The 14,760-nt window shown below is 35.9% G+C and overlaps 1 protein-coding gene across 2 annotated transcripts in view; it reads left to right on the top strand.

Annotated features, from left to right (window-relative positions):
• Positions 1 to 14,760, top strand: part of LOC132161234 (tyrosine-protein kinase RYK-like) — a 62,873-nt gene that overhangs the window by 23,089 nt on the left and 25,024 nt on the right. For both annotated transcript variants that reach the window (XM_059571153.1, XM_059571154.1), the window contains exons 2-3: positions 13,720 to 13,841; positions 14,208 to 14,307. In XM_059571153.1, the coding sequence (XP_059427136.1) occupies positions 13,720 to 13,841; positions 14,208 to 14,307 (222 nt within the window). The remainder of the gene's footprint in view (positions 1 to 13,719; positions 13,842 to 14,207; positions 14,308 to 14,760) is intronic.

Raw genomic sequence — 14,760 nt, 5'->3', positions numbered from 1 at the left:
AAGTCCTGTTCAGGCAAGAGCAATTATTGGTAATGTACCGTTAATTTACCAGTAAAGACTATATGTGTAAAAGGGGCTAAACTCTTCCTCTGTATATGCTGTGAATTTGAATTATCGTTCATCTGGAAAAACTGTGTGCTTTTATCTCACTAGATTTGTAACGTAAATCATTTACAAACCTTTGCCAACATGGGAGAATACAATCAACCCATGACTTAATATACCATGTATTGTACATCGCGATTTAAAAATAAAAGTTTCTGCATGTGGCCAAATATTAAAATGTAATAGATTTAAACATTATTTAATCACACTGTAAGATGAAACGTCACCAGGCCATTGGCTCCCTCTGCAGGTATTTGTTTTAATACATCATTTACTTAAAGGGTACATAATATACAAAGTTTCACCTAATCTCATGTTAATCTTGATTACCTATAGAGTAGTATTGCATCCTTCATATCTCCAAAAAGTCTTTAGTTTTATATTTATAAAAAAAAAATACAGCTTTCCGATTCTCTCTGGAAAAAGCAGAGCTCCTGGAGGCGTGCCGTGGGCAGAGCTATAATACAGGGAGTTTTGGTCACCACACATAAATAAACGCACTCACTAAGACACTTATTATACCCCTGCTGAAGCATCTGGGGCTTCCTGTGCCTCCCACACACTCATGTTGCTCATCTGTTGTGGCCAAATTGGGATTAAAATAAAAGATATCTTATAAATGAAAAGTTAACTAATTAAAATACAAAAGATTATTTACTGTCAATTCGTTCCAAAAGTTGTTTCACTTAATGCATTAATTCAGGGTTTCCGCAGGGTCTTAAAAAGTCGTAAATTGTACAAGAAAGTCTTAATTCTGATTTCAAGAGGTCTTAAATTTGGGGACGAAAAGACTAGAAATGTGATATGGCTGAATGTGAATTAAACTTCAAAAGGCTAACATGATTTCATTGAATAAACATGACCGCTGCACGTTCAAAGTCCGGTGTTGCGCTGCTTTGTGTTCTGCTGTTACCAGGGAAATTGCTACCAAACACTCCTCCTGCTGGCAGTGAATGAATGAGCTTTTTCAAAACTGTTTTTTTTTGTTCAGTTAAAGGGTTGGTTCACCCAATAATCAAATTATGTCATTAATAACATTGTCATTAATGACTCACCCTCATGTCGTTCCAAACCGTAAGACCTCCGTTCATCTTCAGGACACAGTTTAAGATATTTTAGATTTAGTCCGAGAGCTCTCAGTCCCTCCATTGAAACTGTGTGTACAGTCTACTGTCCATGTCCAGAAAGTTAAGAAAAACATCATCAAAGTAGTCCATGTGACATCAGAGGGTCAGTTAGAATTTTTAAAAAGAAAATAAATTTTGGTCCAAAAATAGCAAAAACTACGACTTTATTCAGCATTGTCTTCTCTTCCATGTCTGTTGTGAGAGAGGTTCAAAACAAAGCAGTTTGTGATATCCTGTTCGCAAACGAATCATTTGATGTAAACGGATCTTTTTGGACCAGTTCACCAAATCAAACTGTATCATTTTAAACGGTTCGCGTCTCCACTACGCATTAATCCACAAATGACTTAAGCTGTTAACTTTTTTAATGTGGCTGACACTCCATGTGAGTTCAAATAAACCAATATCCCGGAGTAATTCATTTACTCAAACAGTACACTGACTGAACTGCTGTGAAGAAAGAACTGAAGATGAACACTGAGCCGAGCCAGATAACGAACAAAAGACTGACTCGTTCACTAGTCAAGAACCAGTTGCATCGGTTTTCGGATCACCAGTAGTTCTTTCGGACCATTCGATATTTTCAATAGTTAAGAGAACATGTTGTCTAATGGTATATTGGGTCCATGGATAAACTCTCCTAAAGGGACCGCAGTCCAATATTCCTGCTGCTTTCTGTCAAGTTAATCAAAGAACAAAAGACAAAGAAAACCACTTTCTGGATGGTGCTGGATCTTACTGAATACGTTTTATAACTTTAAGGGTAAGCATTAATTTATATTAAATTTTTACAGGTAAGACTGCAGAAATTAAATTTGATAAATTTACATTTGATTACTCTAATTTCTGTAGCATTTCTTACCTGAATAAAAACTTGCTGATTTCTGTTCATTTGCTTGGTAACAAACCAAATGCAAAAATTTGACTTAAAAGATGGTGCACACTTTCAGAAATGAAATGGCTTAAATATAAAATTTGTTGGAAACTATTAATTTCTATTATTGCTGTGAACTGACCACACAGAATATTAAGAATATAAAATAAAAAAAATTCAGGAGTAAGCTGTCCACGGTAGTCCTTAAAATATCAGCACAAAAACACACGCAGCAAAATATTGTCTTAATTATCGTTATCGATATAATCCCAGAATATTATTAAGATTTTTTTTTCAATATTGCACACCCCTAATTTAATTGATATAATAATTAATAATTTTGACTCATCCATTTTCTTAATGGTTTAAAGGCAGAAATTTTAAGTTTATAATTATATAAAACTTTGTTTTTGTGAAAACTTGTATCTGCAATATAAATTATGCTATTTACAGTAATATTACAGTTTAATATGGTACTATAGTCATTGCTCTACCCTTCTCATATGGTACTAATTGTATTTGTGCAGGTCTTAAAAAACTTACATTTAAGCTTAAAAATCCTGCAGAAACCCTGCAGTTGCATTTAGTTTCCTGTTCGTGTACTTCTGTTTTCGCCTGCGGTACATGGAAGATCCATTAGTGATCCGTAGAGAGCATCACATCTACTGAAGTAGTGGAAAGTGGGCGCTATATTATAGGATTTTTCTGCCCTTTGCTCAGCACACCATATCAAATTTTCACTAGTGATGGTAGAAGAGATAATGGTTGACTGGAATGCCTTACAGCTGCTTCTAAAATAACAGGGCAAAGTATGGCACCACTGAAAGATTCTTGTGCTTTGCCCGCATAGTCACTCGACTTGATCATATGCCCAAAGCTAGAAAAGAGGTTGAAGAAAGCTTTCAAGGCAAGCTGAAAGACGAGCAGGGTGGTATTACAAAAGGAGTCCATGAATAGAATAGAACTGACTGGCAGTAAGTATTCTCATTTGTATGCTTGTCTTTTCGAACCGCCACACTAAATGGGGGTGGGGGGTAGGCCCCTTTTACAAATTGTATTATATTTTTGGTCATGACTACCTATTATTTATTTGTACACTAGTCTGTTCTCTTTTCACTCTTGTTTGAAACTTTTTCTGTTTTAGAATACATGGTAGGCTGTTAAGCATTAAAAAAAGATCTACCTATTCAGTTAATAATGCAGTCACAGTGGTTTGAGTCCTGGAAACTTAAGTATTTATCTGAATTTGTCTCCTTATTTCATTCCGTACAAGCTATAACATATATAAAAAAATATATATACTGTATATAATTATTTTTTTTTCTTTAGTAAATTAAGGAAATGGTTTGTGTACCAATATAACAAGAAGTTGTTGACCCTGGTCTTACACAGTTTGAATGATACTGTTAGTACTGTAGAAATATTCAGGAGAAAAGATTATCTTTTGAAAATATTAATAAAAATATTACTTTCAACTTTTGGTTGTTATTGGTGATTGTCTTAAAGTTACCATAAAGTGAAAGGACAGTTCAGGCAAAAATGGAAATTCTGTCATAATTATTTTCTTGACTTTTGTTCAACTTGGAAACACAAATGAATATATTTTTAATTAAACCTGAGAGATGTATGTCCTTCCATTTATAGTCCGCGACTCAAACCACATCTTGAGACCACGATATCAAAGAAAGCTCTGACATGGGCACTGTTGAATAGTGTCCGTAAGGCATAGCAGTGATTTAAAAAAAAAACACTACATCATAATGCCATGGCATCATGGTGGATGAGCACCACCACTTTCCTCAGAAAATGTGGACATCTAGTTGATTGTCATCACAAAAGCGGATGAGAATATCTGAGGTTGTGTTAATCTTTTGTCAGATCCTGTCTCCCTCTATATGACATTCCATTGCATGAAAAGACATGTTGTTCTATAGAACTCAATGTTGATGCATGAAGTCATGTTTATGGTTTGCATTTTTGAAGGGTTTTGAAGTGAAATGGATAAAAATGAATGCACTCATCTCTTGGTTTCATCTTAAAGGATTACTCCACCCCAAAATGGAAATTGTCACAAATCTGTAAAAGCTTTGTTGGTCTTCAGAACACAATTTAAGATATTTTGGATGAAAACAGGGAGGCTTATGTCTGTCCCATAGACTGCCAAGTAAATTACACTGTCAAGGTCCAGAAAAGGATGAAAGACATCGTCAGAATAGTTAATCTGCCATCAGTGGTTCAGCCATTATGTTATGAAGTGACGAGAATACTTTTTTTACTCGAAGAAAACAAAAGACTATTAAACAGATTAGAGCTGAAACAACTAATCGATTTAATCGATTAAAATCGATTATTAAAATAGTTGTCAACTAATTTAGTCATCGATTAGTTGCTAAATAACTTTTATTTGCCGTAAGTGCCTCATTTCATGCATATTTTAAATCTGCGGTGACCAAAGTGTGGCAGTAATGAGCCACCGGAGGTTTTACTCAGCCAGTACAGCAGGAGAAGTAGTGAATAGCCAATAGCTGGGCTCGTTTTATGTCACGTGCTTCCCAAACAGCTCTCTGCAGCATTCAGCGAGATGGTGGAGACAGACGGCAGTGTAGTAAGCTCGAGAAAGAAAGAAAAAAAAGCGGATAAAACTAAAAAGATAAAACTAATCGAACGAAGTCATCCAAAGTGTGGGAGTACTTAACTTTGAGCCTTCAAAAAAAAAAAAAAGAGTAACTACTGAACTGACTTTTATATGTTCAGATTCTCCAGTACAATGTTGTTTGCAAATGTTTAGATGTTTAGTCGTAAAAGCTGATAACATTGCTTTTTAACAGTTAACATTTAAAGCTTTACAAGCATGTTCTGTGATCAGTTTTTCATTTACCAGTTCATAATTCAGTCTTGCAGCCTAATTATGACTGAATGAGAGAAGTAAATGTTTAAATGTATTTGAAATGCACTTTTTTTCTAAGTATTTACTGCTCTTTTTCACACAGCAAGTTTTTTTTGTCCATTCAGGTTTCATGCCATTGGCACTTTATTCGAATGACTGTTTACAATTTCACAGCATGAGCTATGAAGCTGTTTCCCAGGTATAAGTTGTGTTTACAGGAAAAAAAAATAATAATAAAATGCAATGTACTGCAATTTTATTCTGTTTTATTCTTATTCTTAGTGAAAATATGTTCTGAAAGATTCCTTAATAAGCTTTGTTCGGGATGTTAAACTACTTTAGGAGCCCTAAGGACTGCCATGGTGAAAACATTATTTAAAATCTCCTTGTGAAATTTGCTAGAGTACGTATAGGTCAGTGTTTTGATTGCAGAAGAGTTCGACAAAGGATTACTAGCACATAATAAAACACAACTCCAGGTATGTTTTTGATGAGGAAATGACAATGCAAAATGGTTAAAATCTCTAAAAAGTCTGTTGAATGATAAAGACTCTTTATTAATAAGTTACTTGGGGGGAAAATGGGCAAAACTAAAATATAAGTACACAAACCGATTAATCGTAAAAATAATCGGCAGATTAATCGATTATCAAAATAATCGTTAGTTGCAGCCCTAAAACAGATTGTCTCCTCTGTGTCTCTCCGCATCACCATAGGGCTGGACCATAACGAATGCGATATTGCGTAGCTTGTCAATGATCTACGCAGAGGTGGGTAGAGTACCCAAAAACTGTACTCAAGTAAAAGTAAAAGTACTTCTAGAAATATTTACTCAAGTAAAAGTAAAAGTACTAGTCTTGAATAGTTACTTGAGTAAGAGTAAAAGAGTATCGGATAAAAAATCTACTCAAGTAGTTAGTTACTAGTTACTTTGGGTCATATATACTGAGCCTATTTTTATTTAGATATATAGATAAAATGTATGTTATGTATGTGTGCGTGTATAAATGTATATATTTCATCAGCCTTTACTCCAATTTATGTAATTTATTATAAAACCTTGTCTGTTTACTTAAGTAACAGATATAGGTGTCATGCCATAACATATTTTTAATACGACTGACTTTATATTAAATGTGAATTTAACATTGAAAGTTAATGCGATATAAATATTGCTACTAATCTTTCATTGTTCAGAAAGAGAGCAAATAACATTTACATTATTAAAGATCATTTTCACTGACAGTCTAGATTTCAATCACTCTCAGAAACTCCCATTAAAATCACTGAAACTGCTAACACTGTGAAATCAATATCTTAATTAAAGGTTCGTACACACATCTGCACTTTGTTGTTTCTGAGGAGAAAATTCGCCAGAAAGAGGTATTCAGTCAGTGAGCGAGTGAAGGAAGCACCGGCATTTCAGCTATGACTCATCTGAACACCTCTGATTGGCCAATGCTTTAATAAGCTCAAAAGAATCATGTGTGATTGGTTATAATGAGCAGTGCTGTAAAAACGCGTCTGTCTCTGGCTCAGCGCCAGCAAGCAATCACAGATCTGAATTTAGCAGCTGATGATATGACTTGCTGAACGTACTCGCACCGGTGTGATTGTATTAAAATTAATAAAATCTTAATCGGCTATTTTTTGTTTTTTGGAAGCTGCATTCAACTTGACTCCCCTCTGTTATAAGCCACACACGTACAACAAACTAATGTCATAGTGGTATCCTGTACTGTAATCGAATGTAGCCCAAGTTATTACCTGTTGAACAGTAGACCGCACATGCGGTGTTCATCTAATAAGGATCTCCATCGCTAGCAAATAATATCTTTTGCAGATTTGCTTTCAATTCGGTGCAGTTCCAGCCACGTTTTCAATGCTCTTTCTGTTCTTAAACGTTACAACTTCGAGTGAACCACTTCAGTCGCTCAGCGCGCGCGGCAGGGAACTGAACGACTCATTCAAACTGATTCATGAACCAATTCACTCATTTGCCAATTGGTTTGATCAAGCCTTTGAACAGAATTGACTCAAAAGAATGAATCATTCGCGAATGGGCATCGCTCATTGCCAAGAGAAAAATAGGCGGCGCGTTTGGAATAAACTGAAGCATTTATAACATTTATTGCATTAAGATAAAGTAACGAGAGGAGCGTCGCCCACAGTAACGAATTAAAAGTACAGATTTTCCCCCAAAAATTTACTCAAGTAAGAGTATAAAGTACCCATCTTTAAATATACTCCGAAAAGTATTAGTTACCCCCAAAAATTACTCAAGTAAATGTAATGAAGTAAATGTAACTCGTTACTACCCACCTCTGGATCTACGGCTCTGCCGCTACGGTAATGCGGAGAGACTCAGTAGAGACAAATTGTTGAATGAAGTTTAAAAAATTTAAGTTTGGGGTGGAGTATCCTTTTAAATAGGTTGTCTGAAAACAGTCTCTTGGTGAAGCTGACTTTCTTGAAGTGTGGGAAATTAGTTTTCTTTCATTTATTATGCTAGTGAGATCTATCAATACCAGCAGTATACCTTTGAAATATTACAGGAGAATGTGTGTGTGTGGTAATTGCAGTTGACCCCAACTAGACCTCTGCTGGGAGAATTTTTTTTCCTACACTTCACAATAGTTTGGGTTCTTTTCACCAGCCATCTAAGTTGTGACATCAGAGTAGGGATGTCAACGATTAATCGATGATACAATTGATTAAAGATATCGATGGTCGTTAACTTATTTAAACATGTGCGAGCAGCTGTGAGTGACAGTGACTGTATATAAAAGCATCATCGTTCATTCATAATGTACAAATTAGGCTTTTAATGTGATTTAAACTTTAAAAGTACAACAAAATAGAAAGAACACAAAGTTCTTCAACATGGAAAGCAATAGTAATGTAGTAACTAAGTTATTTCACCAGATAAATATTTCATATCATGTGCTTTGCAGGACACAGGGCAGATTGTCTATTCATTCCTGCAACTTGTTAAGTTCGTTCCTAAGACTTATTAATTTGTGGCAACTGTTCATGCTTCATTAATTTTGTTCCTTAACCCATGATTTAACTGAATTGAGGTAACTAATTAATACATCGAACGAATTCTTAATTCATGAAAAAATGGGATGCTTTAAGGGTGCTTTAAGGAATTGATGACAAATGGGATGCTTTAAAGAAAATGCATAGCCTATGTAAGTAATAGGCCTAAAATAAAAATAACAGTTTGTTTTCATAAAAAAAGCTAAATATATCTGACTTAAGATAACGGATTTAAAACAGAAGTGTGTCGCGGCCTCCATAAACAAGTTGAGGAAAGGATGAGAACTCTCATTCTGTTTGTTTGCTTTATTTTACAAGATTTTACAAATCTTTAGTTTTTTTTATTGTAAGTGCACAAATAAAAGTAATCACTTTTGCAAATTAGCTATATCTTACTCCAAAGTGTTTTTTGTTTTTTTTCGTACAGACAACCAAAGATATAAAAGTTTACACTGGTCAGTTTAAATAGACCTTAGTATACCGATCCAATCTGCTGTTAATTCAAGGACATTTTTACTCATTTGAAGAGAATGATCTTTTCCGTCTGTATGTGAATGCCCGTAAAGTACAAGCCTAGTAGTTTTCATTATAAATAATATTTTAACATTCAAATACATTGCGAATATGGAAATATTTGGATTTGTACAAGAAATGAGACGTGAGCAGTAACCTCCAAATCTAGCCAAACCCATGCTGGCTCCGTCCTCGTATGCACGCACGCATGTCACGATCTAATGCACTGGAAATGCTGGATTTAAAAAAATAAGTAAGCCTACCGGGGCGCAAAAATTCCAAATCTGACATTTTCCAGAACATGATCCAGCAGTAACAAACTAAGTACTAGTCATAATACTCATAAAAATGGTTAATGTTAATGTGTTTTGCAGCAGCGCCGATGGAAGATGTTCACTGACTTCGCAGTACAGCCACACGCGCCGCAATTACGTTTGAGATAATTTTATTTTAAATGCCATAATGTCAGTTGAAAACATTGAAATTTTGTTTTACAATACAATAACGAGCACCAGGAAACCATTTAAAGAGGCACGTTCAGCTGTCAGTAAAATGATCTCAGATGTATGGCGCGCTCTCTTCATTTTATCAAATGATCATAATCACATCTATTCATTTTATAATCCTGCTACTTAATAGCTAATTCGGGTGAGAGAGCGTTTTATTGTTGTTCTTTTGAGTGGCATTTGCACATCCTTTCATAACAGTGACTGTGCAGCTGCTATAGACGCATTTTGCAGCATTAAGGTTAACAATTAATCGATTAATTGATAGTTAATTTAAACGACGATCAATTATGGAAATTTCGAAATATACATCGAAAATATACATCCCTACACCAGAGCCATTTGCGCAGGGCATGCTGCCGTTCTGTCCCACCCTGTCCAGTTCAGTTTATTATGGACAGCGTGTTCAGCTTTATGAAAGGTAGCCTGAAAGTGCCACAGTTACATCTGAAAGTGGTTTTCTGTCCATTGCAGTGTTGCACTCTGGTTCTGCCTGCCTGCTAGTTTATCATTTACATTTAGCCCACACCTGTTTGGTATTACACTGATTACCCTCCTGACCATCTGTGCTGAACTCTTACATTCGAGGGTCTCCAATATAGCAGCCATGCTGTTGTTCTTGATGATAATGAGTCTCCAGATCTCCTTGTTTTGCATGGTCTACACCTCTTTAGATTTGGTTTGACCCCTCTGTCCCTTTGGCTTTCACACCCCTGTGGAAACACCTCATCCTGTGAACCTTGAACTTGGTGCATAGATATCTCTCATTACAAATGTCCACACATTCTGGCCTATTGGAGTGTGTGTGGCCGCAGTCATGTCCAATCTTCACCCTTTTGTTATTGTATGCTGGTGATTTTATGTGTTTATTTGTGCTTGCTCTGGCCCATCGAAGGTTTTACAGGCTGCTTGTAGTTGCATGGTATTGTAGTGTTTTAAATCCTCTTATTGTTGTCACTCTATTTTATTTATTTATAAATTGAAAAATAGCCATTTACTTATTGAAATGTATGTTTTGGTTTTGGTTATAGTTAATAGTTAGTAGTCAATCAGCATTGTTTTGAGTCTCTTTGAGAGCAATGTGACTGATGGGCACTGTCATTCAATAGTTGAGATTGGAGAAGATTTTATATATATATATATATATATATTTTTTTTTTAAAGAAGTCTCCATGTTCACAAGGTTGCATTTAGTTGATTAAAATACATTAAAAAAAACAATAATATTGTTACACAAGTGTCTTTTTATTGTACTAACCTCAAACTTTTGAACAGAAGGGTGCTTCAATTTTTTTTTTTTTTTTTTTGTAAAAAAAAATTTTACTCAAAATTTTTCAACACATACAGAAAAATGAAATTTAAACTAACTGGGAATCCACTGAATTTGTAAATTTTAATCTTTGAAATGTTTAGAAGAAGGTTTTATCTGCCTGTTGAGTTCTTGTTTTGTTATGCTAGATCTTGATCAATACATAGCAGCCGCTCTCTCTCTGAGCTTGGCTGCTGTGCACTTATGTCATGTGCACTGAGAGATTGAGGATAAATTGGACCCTGACTACAAGAGCCTCTTTGTTCTACCTGTGCTTACCTCTTCTTCTGGCTCTCAGTTTTTTGTTGTGCCTTTCTGAAGACAGAAATGTGATCTCCAGAGGCCAGGAAATCCAAAACCACTGGCTGTGGGGAATGACATGGATGTAAATCATTGCCTTTTCATTCATGTATTGTCTGTAACTTCAATTTTATTCCGTGCTGGGTGCACAGAAACAGAAAAGTCTTGTGAGTCCTAGACCACATTTAAAAAAAAAACACAAATTCTTACTATGTTTTGAAGTAGTTACATCATAAGTAAATTTTTAAACCACCATTACAGAGTTTTTTCTAGGAGTTATTGACAGATCACTCTGATTTGTAAGCATTTAAATCTTGCCTGTTCTCTTTGCATTTCCCAATTCTGCCGTGTTTTTTTTTTTCTTTTTCTATTTTTTTCAGGATCTTTGGCAAGCTCTTTGAGCAAGATTCACTGACATAATGCTGTATCGACTTCTTGCCCGTGGACATGTTTTATCCCTGGTCTCAGCTTTTTCAGATTGGAAGTAATTGAACCATGAAAGGGTTTTTGAAGTTACATAAAAAGACATTACAGAGTACTGCCGTGAGGGGGATGCAAAGATTTTGTTTTGCAGCAAGCAGAAACTGCAATCTTTTTTTTTCAAGATGTAAGGTTAACCACAGCCCTTTCTGAAACAAACTTGTTACTTGAGCATAAAGAAAAGAGGTTAAAATGGTCACCACAGAGTCACAAATAAACAAGCTTGGAAACACAGGCTGCACATATGCTATAATAAACTCGTTCTCCTAATCATCCTGTTATGGTCCGGTTTTTCAAGGGTTGGGAGCACTTTATGCCACACAGGAAACTATTTTCAAACAACCTCCTGCTTTCTTTTTGAATCCTCTGGGCGAGGGTTGAGCACACTTGACCCATGGACTTCTACACCCTCTACATCTACTGTTTTGTGGGCTCAGTCTATGACTATGACTTGTTTCTCTTGCAAATTCTTTTCTCAATATATCATCATTGTAGTGCCAGAGATTGAGAGAAAGAAGGAATTTCATTTAAGAAATGTCCCTTCTATCCATTTTTTTCATTATAATTTCATGTTCACAGACCATTTGATGCATGTTATATACAAAAAGGCAAAAGTTGTCTGAAATTTCCAGTTCCAATCTGGTTGGTTCTATGCAATCTATTGAAAGTAAAGGGACACAGATTTATTCAATTCATTATTTAGATGTTATTTACTTTTAATCTATTTTAGATTAAATGGCAATATGAACTATAGATGGTTGATTTATGTCAGTCAAATTGCCTCTTCCTTTGTAAGTGGCAGAAGAGTCATGGCCAGAAAAAGCCACAGTGAGCACCAGTCAGTGGTCTGGTTACGTCTACTACTCGCATGGCTTCATTTTTTTCAAGGGGTATCGAAGCAATGAGGACAAAAGTAGGTCCAGACAGTTCACATGGTGCAAGACATGGGAAGGTTAATTAGTCTCAAGTCTGTGGGTGTATCTGTAGTATACGTAAACGCCTCAGTAGTCTCTCTCACAGCTGCCTGATTTTCTTTTTCTCTGGGCTCAGAGGATTATGTCAGTCGTGATGTCTGTCTGAGCTTTGAGGACTCTTGTGTCTTGAATGTATCTGTTTTCGGGGGCACACAGGCTATTTTCTCCATAGGTGGACAGCCTCATTACACTGGAGTAGGGCCCTATGAAATAAGTTTTATTTTTTCCTAAATTAAATGTCTCTTTCTGGATTCAGTTTTTTTTTCTTTTGTTTAACTCCTTTTAATAGTTAAATTAAATTGTATTAATCAAAAAGCAGGTCTAATTAATTAAATCAAGACTTTTTTTTTCTAAACCTTTGACCAGCATTGATTTTTATGTTGTCTTTAAAGGTATACATCTAAATCATCTAAAAAATATATATATATATAAATATATTATTTTGATAATAAAAGTCATCTATTGTTGTTTGATCAGTTCTGTTTTAGAAAGGGTATGCAGAGGTACTCCCGATCCCCCTTATGTTTGTGTAGACCCCATGACAGACTGACAGGCTCCAGTCAGCCACAACGGGGCCTTTCAGTCGGGATGAGGTTTGCCCCAAGGCATGGCAGAAGATTCCAGCTGTCAATCAACTTCACACATCACTGTATCTCATCATCACTGCCACTCTCCAGCTGTTCGTTGGGGGCTGGATAGGGTATAACAGGGATCGCAGGTGTGCTGTGCTGTCTGGGAGAAAGGCTTTTCAGGTCGAGTCTCTCTCAGGAATGTAGCCGGGAATGAAACTCTGTTTAGATTAAAATGTTGTTAGAAAATGGAGGCCAGGCAGGGGAAAGCAGAGATGTTTTGCTTTGAGGGATGAAGTCCTTAACCATAAACATACTACACACAAACATTTTCCATTCACTGTATGGTGGAGGTGGCGACTGAGGATATTGTTCTTGGTTTAAAGGATGAAAAGCATTCCAAGTGGTTCTAAATGGACAGGATAGGAAAAAGAGGAATGAACTGTGGTCAAAACTTGGGCGGCAGTCTTGGTGGTTTCAAGGTCCCATCAGTTTAATGGGAAACAATCTAGAATATCAACATGAACACTTGAGACTGTTGTTAATCATATCCTCCTGATTGGAGATTGCATTCATATTTCAGTGGCTGTCATACCTGCCCTCTGTGATATAATGCATCCAGATCTTGTGAGGAAGAGGAATGATGTCACACTGGTTGTTCACCGCACTGAAAGAATGTATTTTATGTATTGTTGCCATGGTTTCCTCTTGCACCATATACTTCCAGGCGCTGGGGAATACATTAAGCCTAAATGAGCACATGGGATGTTTTTATGGTGAAATACAGAGTTCATATGAGAGGAGAGATGGAGTCTGGCATTATGAAACTATATTTTACTCCTCTTTTGAGGCAGGGTGGTTGTGGGAATGTGAAAAGAAGTTTAACTGTTTGAATTCTGTCAGTTTTTATCATTTTTATTATTCTCTCTCTCTCTCTCTCTCTCTCTCTCTCTCTCTCTCTCTCTCTCTCTCTCTCTCTCTCTCTCTCTCTCTCTCTCTCTCTCTCTCTCTCTGTCTCTGTCTCTGTCTGCAGGTCTTGATGCTGAGTTGTACTATGTGAGGGATGATGTGGTAAATCATTATGCCCTTTCCTTCATCCTGCCTGTGCCCAGTGACACTAACAGCCTACATTTCACATGGCACTCCAGCAGCAAGGTTGGCACTGTTCATACATCCTATGTGCTCTACCATTCAAAAGTTTTTTACTTTCCATTCATTAAAGCATCATAAAAACACATGGTTTTCTGTAAAACTATAATGCAGCACAACTGTTTTCAACTGTGATAATAATAAATGTTTCTTAAATACCAAATCAGCATATTAAAAGGTTTTTTGAAAGGATTTTCACTGAAGATTGAAGTAACAAATGCCATTACATTAAAAAATGTAAACACAAATACATTTTTAAATTGGAACAGTATTTCACTGTATTATCTTTTTTGTCTTATAATCGCATTGTATCAAGATCTCTATCTATATCAATATCTTAATTATTTCCCATAATCCTTGTCTCCTGTTAAGGTGGATTACAGGTTAGGGTTTCAAGTGGAAAACACTTCAGCCATGGATCAACCTCAGAGCAACATCTCCGCTCAGGGGGAGGTCCCATGCACTCGTTCAGGTGAGTGAATCATTTCTCTCGCTCTCTCTCTCTCTCTCTCTCTCTCTCTCTTTTCCATTATATTTCGTATTTTCAAGGGAAATGATGCTGTTGATATCTAAAACAGCATTTTCAAGACAAAATAGCAACTCTACCTTTACATGTGCTTAAAATCATTTACATAAAAAAGGCCTGTTAACTATTGGAAAAATTAGTCTTGCCAGACTTTTATTGACAACGTTTATTCATTACAATATAAGAACCTACAGCTTTTTTTATTTAATAAAGGTTTTATCTACTATTAATTCCTGTATGACCTTTGCACACCAAGATAAATTCAGTGTGCTAAGCATTTTAATTTGAATGAACAGGCATTAACATTCACATGCATTTTTTTTTCATGGCGAGGTGGTAAAATCTCTTTTCCTTTGCATTGCAAATAAAGCTGACCAGCCTATACAATTCATGCTTTTG

Source organism: Carassius carassius, chromosome 17 (assembly GCF_963082965.1).
Source record: "Carassius carassius chromosome 17, fCarCar2.1, whole genome shotgun sequence".
Classification (NCBI taxonomy): Eukaryota; Metazoa; Chordata; class Actinopteri; order Cypriniformes; family Cyprinidae; genus Carassius; species Carassius carassius.
This window is presented reverse-complemented; position numbering and strand designations above follow the sequence as displayed.